This window comes from Biomphalaria glabrata, chromosome 18 (assembly GCF_947242115.1).
Source record: "Biomphalaria glabrata chromosome 18, xgBioGlab47.1, whole genome shotgun sequence".
In the NCBI taxonomy this organism is placed as follows: domain Eukaryota; kingdom Metazoa; phylum Mollusca; class Gastropoda; family Planorbidae; genus Biomphalaria; species Biomphalaria glabrata.
This window is the reverse complement of record NC_074728.1, coordinates 5,518,205-5,536,468: the sequence shown is the minus strand read 5'-3', so window position 1 is coordinate 5,536,468 and position 18,264 is coordinate 5,518,205. Positions and strand designations below refer to the sequence as shown.

The 18,264-nt window shown below is 33.2% G+C and overlaps 1 protein-coding gene across 2 annotated transcripts; it reads right to left on the bottom strand.

Annotated features, from left to right (window-relative positions):
• Positions 1-552: 552 nt before the first annotated feature.
• LOC106074667 (thioredoxin-like protein 1) lies at positions 553-16,334 on the bottom strand. 2 transcript variants are annotated; one of them, XM_056017440.1, is made up of 10 exons: positions 16,170-16,334; positions 13,256-13,355; positions 12,205-12,301; positions 11,139-11,309; positions 10,851-10,973; positions 9,785-9,851; positions 7,551-7,644; positions 6,314-6,392; positions 5,848-5,952; positions 553-990 (listed from the first exon to the last, which is right to left on the bottom strand). In XM_056017440.1, exons 2-10 carry the CDS (start codon positions 13,351-13,353, stop codon positions 961-963), a joined length of 864 nt encoding a protein of 287 aa, XP_055873415.1. In that variant the 5' UTR covers positions 13,354-13,355; positions 16,170-16,334; the 3' UTR covers positions 553-960. The 2 variants fall into 2 exon arrangements, with proteins under 2 accessions (XP_055873415.1, XP_055873414.1); XM_056017439.1 differs by lacking the exon at positions 553-990 and adding an exon at positions 3,221-3,301.
• Positions 16,335-18,264: the final 1,930 nt, after the last annotated feature.

Below are 18,264 nucleotides of genomic sequence, written 5' to 3'. Positions count from 1 at the left end.
AAATTTCAGCTTGATCCGAGATTGGGTGTGGGAGAAATGACTGTCCAAAAGACAAAGTTGATATATATATATGCATAAAAAAAGCTAATTAAAGGACATCATCCTGTGCATTTTGCACACTTCACCTATAATTTAAAGGGGAGAAAAAGAGGGGAGGGGGGGCATGTCAATATGGTTATCTCAGAATCTGATCTATGCAATATATAATCATTAATTAGTCAATGGCTTTATTGAAACTTTTTTTTTTGGGGGGGGGGGGGGGGGAAGAGGGAACAATATGTATTTGAATATAGTATACTGACAAGAAATGTTTATTGTAAGTTGTTTTTTCCAATTAACATCAAAACTGAACTGTTGTGGAGCATAATTAACCAAGCCTCTTTATCATGCACTGTGTGCAGGAGTTTTTGAAGGATTGGATATAGCCTGCAGGCTGTAGTTTGAGAATCACTGCAATTTAGCAATAGCCCAGTTACCAAATAAATGACAAGGAAATCCTAACATAATATTAAAAAAAATTATTACAAAACAGGAGCACACAAAGAAGACAGATTAAATTTGTCTGCATTTTATTCCATGACAAAATCATTTAAAATCAAACAGAAAGCGATGTGCCCTGGAATGGACATGTAAATCTGTCAACAGACCAGCTCAAGTAATTATCAAAACCGAAGTTTCTTTGATGGCAAGGTTGTTGTGCTTTTAAATCAACCCCCCCCTTTTTTTTCCCTCCAAAAACAAAGTCATTGATTACTGTACTCAAACTTATGACTTTCTGTTTCAATGTATTTTGTATTGAGTCTCCATCAAGAAGACAAACTGCTTTCAACATCCTGGCTACTTGTGTGTTCACATCCATGTTTCAGAGTGTCAACTGGAAAGTTTTTGTTTCAAGGAAAGATAAAATTTAATTGTAAATGTATCAAGAAATAAATTACAAAAGAATTGTTCATCTTGGATTCAGTGACTTTCTCCTTTCTTGCCAGCCACCTGAAAAAAAATAAAAAAATAATAATAATAATATTAATAAATTCAAGTTAATTTTTTTTTATTTTCGGGTGGTTTTTGTTTATTAACACTTTTGACTTTTTTCAGTATGGAACCCAAACATAAAAGAGTTGCTAAAAATATATTAATACATTAAATTAGGATTCCTTGAATGATTAATGAATGAATTAATCAATCAATCACCATAAAATGCTTCACTGATGTACTACAAGTTAATAAAAATGTTTTTTTTTTATGCTTCCAATAACAAGTACATTTCCTACAATGAGCCATTTTAAATGTCTACAAACGTTGTCAATTTTTAAAATGTAATTCAGACCAGCAACAAAATCCCAAAAACCTTTTTAAAAATATGTTAATAAATATTTTTGGTACAGATGTGTACATTGAAATAAGTGCATTGTTTACAATACGAATCCCTTGATCAACTGACAAACTTAGAGTTCAAGTTCTAATATTAATTTTTCAATGCTTTTGTTGACATTAAAGATGCCTGTTTGTCTGGTAGTTTTATTTCTTGAATTATTAACAATCTCAGTCATTCAACAAGATTCAAACAAAACAACAAAGACACCTCTAGAAGTAGAATAGTACAAATGGTAACAGAACCCAATCCATAAGAAGACAGCACAAAATTTCAGTGTGTATATACATTGGTGGCTAATAAGTCAACTAAAACTCAGTATATGAAAATTTGTCTGATCATCCCAGTGACAATTGAAAAAATTTTCTCAAAGGACTGGCATGTTCCAAAATTTCTAACAAAGGACTGGCATGTTCCAAAATTTCAATCAAAGGACTGGCATGTTCCAAAATTTCTCTCAAAGGACTGGCATGTTCCAAAATTTCTCTCAAAGGACTGGCATGTTCCAAAATTTCTCTCAAAGGACTGGCATGTTCCAAAATTTCTCTCAAAGGACTGGCATGTTCCAAGATTTCTCTCAAAGGACTGGCATGTTCCAAGATTTCTCTCAAAGGACTGGCATGTTCCAAGATTTCTCTCAAAGGACTGGCATGTTCCAAGATTTCTCTCAAAGGACTGGCATGTTCCAAGATTTCTCTCAAAGGACTGGCATGTTCCAAGATTTCTCTCAAAGGACTGGCATGTTCCAAGATTTCTCTCAAAGGACTGGCATGTTCCAAGATTTCTTCACCCGCAAGCTCTCTGTTCAGTTCTTGGACCTTATTATACTTTGGTGGATTTTGTGAATACAGAGAGTGAACATGTAAATAGTAAATAGTAGTAAACAAGTTGATGTTATGTAGTTGTATTGATGAAACAAGTTGATGTTATGTAGTTGTATTGATGAAACAAGTTGATGTGAAGTAGTTGTATTGATGAAACAAGTTGATGTCATGTAGTTGTATTGATGAAACAAGTTGATGTGAAGTAGTTGTATTGATGAAACAAGTTGATGTGAAGTAGTTATATTGATGAAACAAGTTGATGTGATGTGAAGTAGTTGTATTGATGAAACAAGTTGATGTGAAGTAGTTATATTGATGAAACAAGTTGATGTGAAGTAGTTGTATTGATGAAACAAGTTGATGTGATGTCAAGTAGTTGTATTGATGAAACAAGTTGATGTCAAGTCAAGTAGTTGTATTGATGAATATAAGAGAAGCTAGAAAGTTATTATATTTATCAAATATCTTCATGGAAGTTGGATTTCTGCCATGTAAATAAGCATATTTTATGGTCGCAAGTAGTTCCTAGTTTCTGTAATTATTGATAGTCCAGTCTTGGTTCTGTACTGTAATGCCTTCAAATAAAATGCCTAGAAAGCACTTTAAAAAATTAATGTCATGATAATTGTCATTGACACTCTCCCTGAAAACAATGTATGAGACCATTTCTAGGTTTGTGTCACACCATTTCATGCTGGGTCGACCTTTTGACATTTTTTTCTCCAGGGTCTGAGTGGCTGAAGGCCATACACCTAAGTGAATTTCTTCTAGCACTCTTTGCTATATGATCTTCCTCAGCCCAAACAAATTGCCATCCAGAATAAATTTGCCAACCTCTAGTGAACTAGGAGATCAAATCCTTCAGTTCAACAACCATTCATGTAACCAGCCACCTCGGTAGCCCCTAAAATTTTTGGATTTCACTGTAAAAAAAGTCTTTTCAATAACAGGTCAATAGCCTCCCTTGTTACGGCACCAACTTAACAATGTACAACTATAATCACAGAATTCTTACTTGTATTAACAACGTTAGCGTTCCTCATAATTTCAGGAATAGAAGAGTTAAGCAAAGAAGCAATATGATGAAGGCCAGTACATGGTAGACCTATACAGACAACAGACCAGAATCAATACATTCGCTACTTTGACACTCACAAAACATACAAGGGGCATGGTAGGTTGAGTGGTAAAGTACTTGGCTTCTGAACTGAGGGGTCTCAAGTTGAATCCTGGTGAGGACTGGGATTTCAAACTGTGGAATATTTAGGAGACCCTGAATCCACCCAACTCAAATGGGTACGCAACATTACTTGGAGAAAGTAAAGGCAGTTGGTTGTTGTGCTGGCCACATGACACCCCCATTAACCATCAGCATTATAAACAGATGAGTTTTATAACTTTTCCCCCAATAGATCGCAAGTCTGAAAGGGATACTTCTTATACCTACATTAGTTGACTTGTTAAGAAATTCTTATGATTGATTTGCAATACAATTTTAACGTAAAATGGTTGCACATTCTCAGAGGTGGACCCTAAATACTAGCCCTAAGGGCTTCATCAGACTTCATCTATGCTTTTATCATCATTTTAAATCTCAAAAACACTTTCAAAACATATTTCATTATTTAAACTCTAGGCCCAGAAATGTATAATTGTATATATGGCTCTTCTGTCTCGGAAGATATAAAATGAGATGTAAAATGCCACAAGACAGACTGGAGAATGAATTGGTGATTGAATTTGTGCATTGTATTGCTAACACAATGAACAAGGTTCAAAACTACACGTCAAAATGACTTGCATAACTTTCAGACCATGACTCTATTAGATCATATTGATACAGCCATTAGTGGGTAATGGGACTGTACAATAACTGCCCTATCATTGAAAGACAAATGTCTTATCTCTAACCCATTTGAAAAGAGTGTCCAACAAAACTGGTCCTGACCCTCTCCTCCTGTTTTATTCCTTCAGATAGCAAGCTAAACAAGAGAAGACAACTATACAAATGTAGACAAGATTTATCAAAAACAATGCAGCCATTGAATTGTTTCCACTAGTTATGAACACTCTAATTAGAATATGTGACATTAAAAGTGAATATTAGAGGGAGCTAACGGTTTGGTGACAAGAGTGATTTGATATCAAGGAATGGTTTGTCATTTCATCAAGATCATAACAATGTGAATATTTGAGAATGTGATCTACCGCTAAGGAGCAGGACCAAATGATACATTATTTTACAGCAACTTTGTTATCTGCAAATTTCTAGAGTTCCGAGTCAATTATTAGTTTAAAAACTCAACCGGTGATATGCAAAAAAAAAATTTTTTTCCCTGTTAGCCCCACTGATAGGATCAATCCCACCCATCACAAATTTTATAAAAGTTAATAAAAAAAAAAAAATATAACAAGTTCATGCACATTATGTCAAGATTGAACATTTCCAATAGGAGTTCATCATGTCCTTCACTTGAACAAACTAAATGTTCAGATACAAGGAAAAAAATCTATTTGTTGATAATATTGGTGGCTATAAAGATTACAAACACTTGTTCAATTTGCTAATCAGCTAAGCAAAATAAAAACAATTTCTCTACTTCATGAGTTTAAATCCGATGACTGTTGCAAGCAAAGAAAAGATTAAAAGTTATGAAAATAATTGGAAGAAACTTCATGGTATAATTCAAAGAAGATTTCCAGACTTAAGTGCAATTGAAAAAAGATTTAGGTATTCTCAATATGCCTTTTAATGTGGAATGTAAATTAGTAAAACCAGACACACCATGTGTTAACTGAGCTTCAATTTAACTATGCAGCATGTGTTAACTGAGCTTCAATATAACTATCTCAATCACTGACCATAAAAGCTCCAAAATTAATTTAAGTTCGACAACAGATTTATGAAATCCAGTTTTATGGCTTTGCTCAGAAAAAGTATGCAACTTTGGCATCTTCACATTATTGTGAGCGGTTGTTTTTTGCAAAAATGAGCTTAGAAAAAGGTATGTCACAAATAGATTGTTGGAGGAACACCTCAAATTTTTTCTAAGAATAATCAAAATAAAAATGTAAAACCAAATTATGATGAGTGGTTATCATGCACACCTTCAAGCAACACATTAGCTTAATTTAGATCAAAAAAAGTCTCAATCACTGTATTTTGTTAAATCAGAATAATTTTATGGCTCATTAAAATTTTTACTTTTTGGCTCAGTCCTAAAAAATTTAGCCCATCATTGCTCTAAACTATTTCTGTGCTTTCAAGTTATGATCTCATTTTTTTTTAACATAATCAAGCTAGATGGCCTCGTACTGCTGGTGTTTAGTCATGACCCATGAAAATAATGAACATATCTGATATTTTCTTTCACTTCTTCAAGCCTTAGATTGTCATAAAAAAATAAAAATCCATCAGATGAAGGTGCAAGGAATGTATACAGCTGATAATCAGTTAGGCCTGTATTTCTAAATACAGATACATGATTGGGGAATTTCCCTCTTGATAAGTTTATTATCTTAGGTTCCAGTCTCCTCCCAAGTTGAATGAGCTTTACATGATTTAGGTTCATCCATCCTTCATTTAGAATAGCTCCTTAGAGAAAAAAAATTCTAGGCTTATCTAGCTCCCAGAGTTAACTAAGAACTCACCCTTTTGAACTCTGCCATGTTGGTGGTGTTGGTTGGAGATCCTATGAAACCTAGATAATCAATGCGAGTTGTGTCAGCACCATTTTGATTGTCTTTTACAAATAACTGCAAGAAGAGATGCATAATGCTTATAAAGAGCTAATGAATCTAAATTGCTTAGATAGATAGAAGATAGCAGGCCTACACTAGCACAGATAATATAAGCAAAAGTTGTTTTAAGTTTTCTCTATAGCAGAGTTTCCCAAACATTTTCCTTAACAGAACACTTCTCACATGCTGAGTATTTAGCGGAACACTTTGCTTATTTTTTTAGAGAAATTAATTCACGTGGTGGCCTACTAGCCAATTATGCAGTTGATCCTGGAACACCTATTCAGGCTTCGTGGAACGCTAGAGGGTTCTGGGAAATACAGTTTGGAAAACCCTGCTCTATAGCCTCTGAAACTAGTAATGTCTGTTAACTCACTGTTAAGCTCAAGACATTCTGTAACTTGACATATTTGAGAGGAATGATTGCTCCTTCTTTCAAGTCTTCTGGCTTCAACCTGGAATGATAACACCATTTAAAACAGTCAAGCTAAAAAACTTTCCAAATTATTATTTTTTTTACTTGATAATATATTACAGTTGAGCCAAGACAGTTCAAAAGGAAACTGATAGTTTTTCAAAATATATTACAAATGAGCCAAGACAGTCCAAAAGGAAACTCTGATGGTTTTTCAAATCTGAGTTACAGACATATTTAAATTCTGCATAAAAAATTGTAATAGTAAACATTATACCATTTTGATTTAGTTGCTTAGAAACATTTCCATTTAAAAGATTAGACATCCAATTCTTGAAATCTAAATTGGGATTACACAAGATCTTTATTAAGCTTTGCCTATGTCACTTCTCTCATATTTTCCCATCATATTTATTTCTGAACCTCAGAATAAATTTTATTCTATTGTATTATTTTATTAAAATAATCTTCTATGTGAATGTCTTAATTTATACTTTGGCTAATTAAACTACTTTTTATTTCGTTAGTGTTTGCATTCATTATTTTTAATTTCAATATTTTTTATAACAACAACCTAGATATTTAGATAGTATCCTTACAAATATTTTTTTTTAACCTTTAGATGGCAACTCATTGAAGAAAAAACCTACAACTTAAATAAGGATCAAAGAAAAAAAGGAACAATATTGAAGTTCGTCCATTAAGGAAACGTTTAGTCCATTTTTTTTTCCTGATTTATGTTTTACTTGAAATGATTTTTAAAGATTTTTATTTTGTTGAAAACATGTTTCCCACATATTTCACAGATTACACAAAGTTATTTTTTAATGATTATTTCAACATTTACAAAAAGCTTATCCATATTCTACCTATTTAGTGGTAAAGCGTTTGACTTTCAAACTGAGGGGGTCTCGAGTAAAGACTGGGATTTTGAACTTTAATATATCTAGGATGCCCAGAAGTCAATTAGACATTTATGATAATAGTTGGGGGAAAAATAAAGGCAATTGTTCATTGTGATAGCCATATGTACACGGTGGGCCACAGAAACATCTTTACATAATCTGACATATTGATAAAGTCTGAAACTTTACTTTTTAACCTCTTCCTAATTAAGATGTAATAAACTTTGTAAGATTGTTGTAACTTTACTCTTCAGTCATCATGATGTTGAAGAACTCAACATTTATCTACTTACTCCAGCATCTGTATAGACTCCATGGAATCTGCAGAGTCAAAATCTAAGGTAGTTGGCTGATTGATGAAAAGCTTCACATTTTTCGGACCATTTTCTGAAGAAAAATGAAAAAAAAAAGGTTATAAAAAAAAAAGGTTTTGGAAGTGTTAATGCTTATTTTATTGCTTGAATTGTATTTCAATGCATGACAAATTTAGCTGATGAAAATACCACATCTTAGTAAGATTGAGACGTTTGTTGTTTAAACAGAAATAAAAGAATCAGTAACTAATACAGTAAATACATCATTTAGTAATTTTTTTTTCTAAACTTTTTATTTTCTTAGAACAAAATGTATGTATTAATGTTATAAAAATATATAGCTAAGTGACATTAGCTGAAAATTTTGATTCCAGTGTGGAGGATTCGCGCAACAGATCAACCTCACTCTCTCGTCCTAAAACCCAACCTTTTCCAGAAGCAAGATTAAGTCAAGATATCCAGGGACGAGTTTCGGTGCAGTGGATGACCAGACTTTCTGTGTGTCTTGTCCTGCTCTTGAATGCTTTATAGCGCTGTGCTGGTAGTTGCCTTTCTGTCCAATTTGTCTAGTCATTGAGGCGTTTCGCACAGACTGCCAAGTCCAGAATTCATATGCTAGGTTTAACAGAACCTCAGTGTACTGAGTGTCATGGACACGTCAGATCTCATCTACCTGGTTTAGCCAGCTAGACAAAGGCATTTCTGGGGTGTGGCTGCTGCGTATGCTACAGCTACTGGGAGCCACAGGTGAGTTGGGTACCGAGTGGGGACCAAGAGTGAGCCAAGCTACCCTCAGTAGAAGAAAGGTTCGACTACCTGTCTACTTGAGCTGCTACCCCTCCTAGATACCCCTTACACCCATACAAAAATATATTACATAATCATTTCCCTTTCCAAATATAGCAAATAGTAAATATAGATGACTCTGGGTAGTCTGAAGTTACGGGACCAAGGTAGTGTCCAATCAACGAAAACGTTGGATTACTAAAGGTTAGCTTTACTTCAAAGAATGTCGAGAAAATTCTTGATTAATTTAAGAAGAATATTTTATTACATTTCTAGGGTAAAAAATACAAAACATTATTTCAGTGTTCACAAACTGTACTAAATTACAATTTAAGCCTAACTACTTTCTAAAAATATATGTATAAAAGTATACATTAATTACAGAAAGTAATGTATGTGTATTAAAAAAATCTTTAGCAGCTTTAAAAAAAAGACAACCTGTCATGACTTTTTCTTGTATGTTTTTCAACATTACAATATGCATTAGTTGCCAATGTATACATCAGCGCCTCATTTGCTTTTTTATATCGTTTTTAGTTTTTTAGTCTAAATATGACAGACCACATTAAATTCATAGTGGCTCATCCCTTATAAGGGGTCCACTAAAAATTGTTATAATATTTTTATAATGTAGAGAAACAATTTGTAAGACCATAGGTGAATTACTAAGGAAAATATTTCCTTAAAAAAAATTTTTTCTAGAAAGTCTCAAATAAAAAATTCATTGAAAAGGAGCCAGGGAAAATTCATTTCTTGATATCATAACTATTATCATTTCATTGTCTAGTTCTTCTTAACCCATTAGGTCCTTCTGCAGTTGGAAACATTTTCCCGTTTTAGTCCTAAAACATTGTTGAATGTTTCTAAAATCCCCTATTTAATATACTTGCTTTAAACATTTTAAACATAAGATTTCTTCTAGTCTCGTTGCAAGAGAGATTACAAATCATTTTGGAGATTACCGATTTAATTTTTAATAACATCGGGAAGATTTCTTTTGTTTAAATAGTTTTTCAACTAACAGGCCCATAGCCCCAGTGTAAAAGCCCCCACGTGAGAAAATTGGTATTTTTTAAACTTTTTTATATTCTAATGGTATTAAAAGTATATATATTTTTTTTAAACTAGACATATCGTTTTATTTTCTTAACTTTATTGTTTATATGTATTAGATCTTACATTTGATTATTTTTTAAAAAAAAAATATTTTTTAGGATTTTAAAAATTCTGAGTTTTCCCTCTTAGGGCCTGGTAAGGGTTTTTCTTAACCGGAAATAGGAGCTATTGGGTTAATGTTTTACAAGTGATGTAAGTTTGTACTGGCTTATTCATAGATTGAACTGTGTATACTAGATACAAAGAAATAAATGCACATGCAAAAGAAAAATGTCAATAAATCATCCCAACTCATCCCTTGCCAAACTTACCATCCAGACAATGAAGTTTTAACGAATGTAACTTTACAGCTTGGTTGAACCCAACATTGATGATCAGCTGAGGACAGAAACAAAACTTAATTTTATTGCTTTTTTTTTCCACTACTACACAAAAGTACTGAACTAATTTACTTTTTTTTTTACTATTGGGAAAGAGGAGAGTAAACATTGATTTTTTAAAACTTGATTTGCAAAGTCTATCCGTTTCTGCGGGGGGCATGGTGGTTGAAAGAGCACTTGGCTTCCGCAACTAGGGATCTAGGGTTCAGATCTTGGAGAAGGCTTGGATTTTGAATTTGGGGATTTTTATTTGCCTCTGAGTCTACCCAACTCTAATGGGTTCCTGACATTAGTTGTGGAAAGAAATTGATTGTTTGCCTGGCCACATGACAGGGTCTTTAAGTATAGAAAACGTTTTATATTATCTGAGCAATAGACCGCAGAATCTGAAAGCTACTTTAACCATTTCTGTGTATAAAAATCTTAATATTTTAGTCTACAGGGACATATTTCATTTTTAATGATTTTTTTTTTGTGATGAGTACATGGCTGTTTTTGTATATAACTATTGGAAAAAGTCGATGTTCATGACAAATCATCAAGAAAAAGAAACATGATTATAAACCTCATGGATTATTTATCACTGTGTAGTCCTTTTCTTTTCAAGACAAGGTTAATCTATTTTGGTACTGCCGATGGAATTTTGTTTTAAATTGTATTTTCCGATGAAAATTTGAGAGTCATGTGACAGAGAAATGGACAGTACGAATTTCCTTTTAAAAAAAAAGGAGCGCGGATGCTGACTGGTAAAGCTTTGGCTGCCAAACCGAGGGGTATCGGGTTAGAAACTAAGCGAAGACTGATTTTCAACTTCTGGATTTTCAGGGCACCCCTGAGTCCACCCAACTCAGAATTTAAATAAAGGTAGATTGTCATTGTGCAGACTACACGAAACCCTTGTTAACTGTGAGCCATAGAAACATCAACTGCTCTAGAAAGATCCCAAGGTCTTAAAGGGGGTACTCTACTGCCCAAGTAATAAAGACAACAGACTCACCTGCTCATCACAGTCAGATTCAAGGTAACCTTTCTTGTTAGACAGACAGTGTTCAAGTTTGTGTTCATCTGATTCATTCAAACACTCACTAGCAGCTTTACTTATAAATGATGATAAATCCAACTAGACGAAAGTCACAAAACAATACAATCAATTTTCCTTTTGCAATAATTGTCATCATGGCTAGGTCACCACTTAAAATGACAAATCAGTATATTAAGTTCTAAGCTTTTCTAGATTTCCACTTTGGATGCTGTCTAAGAAAAACTTAGCAGTATGACAACTTACATGACCTTTGACCGGGCTGTCACCTTCTTCTCCTTCATCTTCTGTGTACCACTTTTTTATTTTCTCTTCAAGGAGAGTAGCGTCTGCTCCCCGCATCATGTCCACCTTCACCTTGTTGCGGTAAAATATAAATGTGGGCATGGCAGACACACCTTCTCTTTGAGCTGTATCCTATAAGGAACAATAAATTAGTTACAATTAATAAACAAATTTAATGAAATTTTATTTCTGCCCATGAACAAAGCAAATTTATAATTTCATTCGAATTAAATATATAAATGATTTTCTGTGAAATTTCAATAAAATATGATTGTAAAATATTTTACATATTTCGGATGTTCCTTCAAAGTTGAAGATATATCTTTTTTTCTAGTCCAATCCTCCCATAGGATGATGGGGGATAGCAGCAGGCAGGCTATGAAGCCAGTACCCTCAAGAATGCCAAATAACCATCCAGCGCACGCATCGCACCCAATGTAGAAGTGGAGACAGATAAGCGGAAGAAAGGGGCAGTAATTAGTTTAGAGTCCAGAGAAAGGGGGAGTAATTAGTATGCAGGAATAATGAAAAAGATGCGCCACAGATTAGGAGAGCTCAAAATGTAAATTTCTTCAATGTCAATTATTTATTTCTCCTTTCTAAAAATTGTATTAATGAGGATGTGGTGGTAATGTGCTTCACATCCTAACTAAGGGAGCTGAAATGCCAATGCGGAGTTAGATTATGAACTTTATGAATGCCCCTGAGCCCACCCAACTCTAATGTGTTAGGGAAAGTAAATGTTTTTTGTTGTTCCTATGCCCACATGACACTAGTGTTGTAAATCCAAAGTCATAGAAACATGTCCATGGATTACAAGCATTTTACCTCATTACAACATCTAGTCAGGGCATTTTTATCTCATTACTATATCTGAACAGGGCATTTTACCTCATAGTATTTTTATTATATTTATATAAGTTATTATTCTACATCAGTAAGGCTGATTTCTCTAACGCCTTTTAAAAAAATAACTTGAGGAGTTGAACACAAATTAGGAAGACAGTCCTTCAAAATAAATACAAACCTGACATTGATCAACATCTATCTTGAGAAATACGGCCTTGGGATATTTTGTGCTCATCTCTGCAAAAGCTGGAGCAATAGCACGACAGGGACCACACCTGATTGAAAGTATCATATTTAAATGATTATGATCATAGGTTATTTCCCTTATACAAATGACACTTTTCCAAAGAGTTAAAGCAAAACTTTGACAGAACTTTTCTATTATATTGAAACTTTGTTAACAATTAAAGAGAATTTAGCCTGATTCAATTGCATTGGCGCTGTTCTTTTGATTTTCAACTTTGGACTAAGTTTTTTTGTCGTTTTTTTTTTTTAATTTAATTTAGGAATATAATTCACAAGAATGAAAAATATACACATGAGTCCTGAGCTGATGAAACTATAGTTCTATTCCTGATATTGTAATTTTAAAAAATGTCTGGATAGTCTATAAAATATTTGTGCTGACCAGTAATTAATTATTATTCAGTTTCAGACAGATTTTACTGACTTTAGATATGTCCTAATAAGTAAAATATTTTTTAAAATAAAATATATTAAATGATTTAAATTGCTTCAACAAATTTAACCAGAAAGACTAGATAAAAATTCAAGCTTTTTTTATGCACAGTTAAAATTGCATGCAATAAGTTTTATTATTTACTCATAAATATATATGTATAGAATATTGAGACCAAAAGAAAATCCACTGCTGAGGACAGACGTAGACAACAAAAAGAGATTCTAAATCTATCACCGTCAGACAATGGTTATGTATGCGATGAATGTGGCAAAATATGTAGGTTAGGTGTGCTGCCTAGGCTATCGAAGACAAGCCATATAAATAAATAAATAAATATATATATATATTCCCTGTAGTAGTCTATTATTTTAGTACTTTTGCTAAAGGAATTACCAGGGATTGTCATAACCCAATGTTGAAGTTATGGAGTTGCTGGTTGCAATTTATCAGACAAGTTTTGACTCAGGATAAAAAATCAATGTTTTATCTTAAAATGAGGACTGACACAGCACAGACAGAAACCTCCTGTGCATTGAGGTAGACTTACCATGTAGCAAAGTAATCTGCAACAACAAGCTTAATCCCTGCATTATTCAGCTCTGTGGAGAAGTCAGTGTCATTTGTTATTTGTCGTACCTGAGACATGACTAGTGGAAAAAAAGAAAAGAAAAATGAAAAATTTTTTTTAAATTATTCTATTCTAAAGCCTAGAAATATAGAGATCTAAGTTTTTAGCCACCTTTATATATTTACACAACATAAAACAACGCTATGGCACCCCTGTAATAATGCAGTGGGTACCAAGTCACATAGGTGTGACTGGCAACACTATTGCAGACTCCTTGGCTCACCAGGGAGGGCAAATTCCACCCACTGAACAGGCTGTAAGTTTTCATCATGCTCTGGCTATAATTCAAAAAAACAGAAATGGAAAAGTGGTTTGAGTGCTGGGACAAGTCCCAAATAGCCTGTGGAGTCTGGGATCGCATGAGGCGCCCTGACCGCACTTCCCGGTGGTGGAGGCTGTCCAGGCCTGAGCAAGCTATTATAGCACAGTGCAGGACAGGCCGGTGTCCTGTTGGCTCATATTTCTCATGGCTATGGCCAAATTTCAATTCAATGTGCCCCCGCTGCGGGGAAGAAGAGGAAACCATGTCTCATATTCTGTTTGACTGCCCCAGACTTGCTGATCTCCATCTCGACAGGTCTGGGAAACAAAAATTCTCGACCTGTATGGCGACATTTATGCACTACGCAAGACAGCAGGGTTTCTGTCCAGGGCTTTTGCAAGAGAATATTTGAGCCTCTCAAGACCTCACTCAAATGGAGTTTGATGATGATAATGATGATATATTTATATTATATGAAAATTCAATTTTATAATTAGAGCAAAATTTAAATATAGCTTCTATAAATTATTTTTATACATATACTCTAACTTCCTGGTCATGTGATATGCGCTATGCTTCTGGACTGTCATCTCAATGGTCCTGGGTTTAAACCCTGCACCCATCTTGAGGTTTGGGATAGGGTGCTATAAGTATAAATTTACAATATATATAATAACAAAAATGTAAAACAAACAAAACAACTCAAGACTCAATTCAATGATTCAATAACCATTAACACAAGAATAAATTATTAAATATATATATATATATAGATAGATAGATTTTGACCTTAATATATAATAAATATATAGAGAGAGACTGATGGATTATAATTAATGTAATATTAATAACAGTTACAGTGTGAGTGTTAGATCTAGAATCTAGAGACTAGATCTAGATTATATAAAATTCTAGATCTGATAATATCTTTTTTTTTCCTTAGTCTAACTCAGTGTTAAAATTTTTTCTAGATTTTCCACTTACTATAATTTACTAGATTTAGATCTAGACTAATTTATAGATCTCAAATCCAGATCCATCATCTAGATCTACCTAGGCTATAATAATAAGAAGAAGTATAATTATTAGGCTATCATCTACTGATCTAGCCTAGGTAAGTATATTCTAGGTTATTTAGGCGAAAAAACCCAGAAGTAAAAAATGACAGATAATTTAGAGATTACATTTTTTTTCACACGGGTTATACTTGGTTATAGATTATACTTTATGAATGAATGAAAGAGGATTTAAAGAAATGTTATCAACTGCTTTAGAAAATTGACCATATAATGGTTAATAAGGATTTTTTTTTTTAAAAGTTAATTAAGTTTTTTAAATTTTATCATGACAAATACCTTTTCTTTGTTTTTACCAATACAGAGGCTAGGAATTAAAATTAAAAATTTTCCCTGCTAGATATCATGCCTAGCCATAATCCTACCAAGTTTTATGGTGATATAAAAAACGATTTGTTTAAAAAGCTGAGCCAGCGACAAGCTCTCATCTCACTTGTTAGGTCAAAATGTCACAAAAATAATCATAACTTTCTAACAGTTAAACATACAGTCATAATTTGTACACCATTGGAAAGTTCTGTTTTTTAAAGTATTTTAATGATGTACTAACGAAAAATTGTTTTTTCAAAGATAAATTTTGTATTTCACCTCCCTAAATCTAGCTAGTCTAGATCTATCTAAGTAGCAGGCAAAAGCAGCTAGATCTAGTTACAGCTAGTATTATAATTTATATCTATCATATATCTTCTAAATTCTAATGATTCTAATCTACTATTTTTTATCTAATCAGACTAATCATGTCACTAGAGACCTAGAGAAAATACTCAAACTAAATAAGTAATAAGAGTAAGTACTAAGATAGCTTAGAAATTAAGTCACTTAAGACTTGGACTAGACTGTCACTTGACTCTTAGTGACTCTATACTCTATAGAGTTGACTAGACTTCATAATCATACTGACTCATACTACTCAAACTCATACTACTAGATCTATGATTAGTATGAGTATGATTACTATGATTAATGATACTACTCATAAGAGGCAATACTGCCATCATGCCAATGAATAGTAGACTTATCAATAGATTAGAGCTACTTACTACTTAGCCGTCTTAGCTAGACTGCTACACATCACACTGCTAGATCTAGTAAAAAGTGCTAGAGCTAAGACTCTTAGTAAGAGTAAGACTGAGTAAGAGAAGTTAAATAGTATAGTAAGTCAACTTACAGTAAGTGAGTTAATAAAGACTCAAGAGTCAAGTCAAAGAGTAATAATAAATAAGACTAATTTAGTATCTAATCTAGATCTAGATCTACTAACTACTACTATATTATAAGTTAAGTACTAGAGTCTATGTATGATATGATCTACTCAGATCTAGACTCTAGATCTAGTGATCTAGAGTCTAGTTATTAGTTAAGTCTAGTAATAACAAGTAGAAGTACAAGTAATTTAAGTAATCACTAATTGTTGCCCAGACTGAGTTGGTGAAGGCAGCATTTGTACAAATGTAGATTCTATAGGTAGATCTAAGTGTCTTTACATACTACTCACCTTTTTAATTGTATATATTTACTAGATCTAGAAATCTACAAAACAAGAAAAAAATATGATGCTCGATGGAATTGTACGTGTAACAGTAAAAATAGTTGTAAGATTTTATGACACAAGTTTTCGGTTTGTGGATATAGCAGTACTTCCGGTAAAGGCTAACTACTCTATTCACACTATTTCAAACCGCTATCTGCGCAACACAGTTCCGTCCCCAAATTAATCTACAGGGTTATCTTATCTTATATAATATAGACGTTACTTCAAAAAAGAAGATGATTACGTCATACGCGTCATGCATTCAGTCATGCATATTAACCAATGACCTAATTTCTGCCAAGTCACTGGTTTTCCTGGCTAGCTCAGTCAACCCATTCCATGCTCTAGGGAAGGAGTATTTGTACAAATTTGTCCTAGCATATGGGACGAGAAATGTGCCTTTATCTTTGTGTCTTTCTGAGTATTTTATTAGATTTTTGTATTTGAAGATTATGGTTCAATGTTTTATGTATAATTGCTACTTTACTTTTTATTTATTTCTGCTACTCTGTGCTATGCATATTAATAAAAAAAAATGAAGCTCAAGATAAATAAAAATTGGTAACAGGATCTAGGCCTATATGCATTTTAGTGGCATCCGAAAGGGAAACAGCCATTAATATTAGTTAGTGACTAAGTTTTAACTAAAATAAAGTAGTTAAACTAAAAGTTTATCATGAATTTCAAAATATAGTTCAACTAAACTATAAAAAATTAACTAAACAATACAAACCATTCATAACTTTTCCTGTTAGTTTACAATAATAGGCCTATATATGAGATTTCCAAGACTTTTTCGTATATTTTGCAATTTCAGGAGAATTCCAGCAGCTCCTGGAAAATCAGGAGGCCGCAGGAAATCTTATAATATATGTTGTAATTGTTTGATTTAATATTATAAATCTAGAATTAACGCGGGACCTATGAAAGTGCCCGGCCTACTGCGGCCGAATAGGTTTCAGTAGCCTAAAGCCGGCCCTGTGTACACCAGATATGTCTCATTCTGAACAAATCATAGTCTATAGAAAGAAAACTATATGGAGAGCTCCATGATTTGGAAACCACTGCGCAGTTCATCTCATGTATTGGTCTAGTCATATGAACACTCCAACATAACAATGAGAACGAAGAAGAAGAAGAAGAACAAATCATTATTATCATTGCTTCTGGTTCTTATACATCTCTTGTAGAAATACACGAATATTTTCTGAGGTTTCGCCCAAATACTGATACAACTGGAGAAGGACTTTGTAACTTCCTAATAGAAAAAAAATACAAAGTTAAAATTGGAAATAAAACATCTAAGAGGGCACGGTACGAATATGAAAGGGAAAAAAAAAAGGAAAGATCTAAAAAAAAAGGAATTTAAATCAACAGGTGCATTTGGTACATGGTCCAGCCCAGTCAATACATTTTTTTTAGAAAAAAAGGGTGGGGGCGGCATTTTAAATTTTGCACGCAGGCGGCCACAACTCTCGCGGCGGGCCTGCATATACTCATAATAGAAGATAGATGTGCTATTCCTATATAACATTTATGTCGTTGTCATGGTAACGTTTGCAGTTACTTTTAGACGGAACAAGGCAGACATGTCAACAATTAACTTTTCTTTAAGCTTAACACAAAATTAGATAGACAAATATAGATATCCATAGCAGTAATGCAAAAATGCATTTTTTCTCCATTCCTTTTTACTTTTTTTTCTAGAACACATTATGGTAGAGTTTCTATTACACATTATAGTAGAGTTTCTAGAACACATTATGGTAGAGTTTCTATTACACATTATGGTAGAGTTTCTAGAACACATTATGGTAGAGTTTCTAGAACACATTATGGTAGAGTTTCTAGAACACATTATGGTAGAGTTTCTATTACACATTATGGAAGTTTCTATAACACATTATGGTAGAGTTTCTATAACACATTATGATAGAGTTCCTAGAACACATTATGGTAGAGTTTCTAGAACACATTATGGTAGAGTTTTTTAGAACACATTATGGTAGAGTTTCTAGAACACATTATGGTAGAGTTTCTAGAACACATTATGATAGAG

Bases quoted from the DNA above. Each gene is read 5' to 3' on its own strand.
- LOC106074667 (XM_056017439.1), bottom strand. From the start codon at position 13,353: ATGTCTCAGGTACGACAAATAACAAATGACACTGACTTCTCCACAGAG. The intron at 9,852-10,850 runs GTGAGTCTGTTG...TTCTGTCCTCAG, and splicing joins AATCTGACTGTGATGAGCAG to CTGATCATCAATGTTGGGTT. The intron at 6,393-7,550 runs GTAAGTAGATAA...TTATCATTCCAG, and splicing joins GAGTCTATACAGATGCTGGA to GTTGAAGCCAGAAGACTTGA.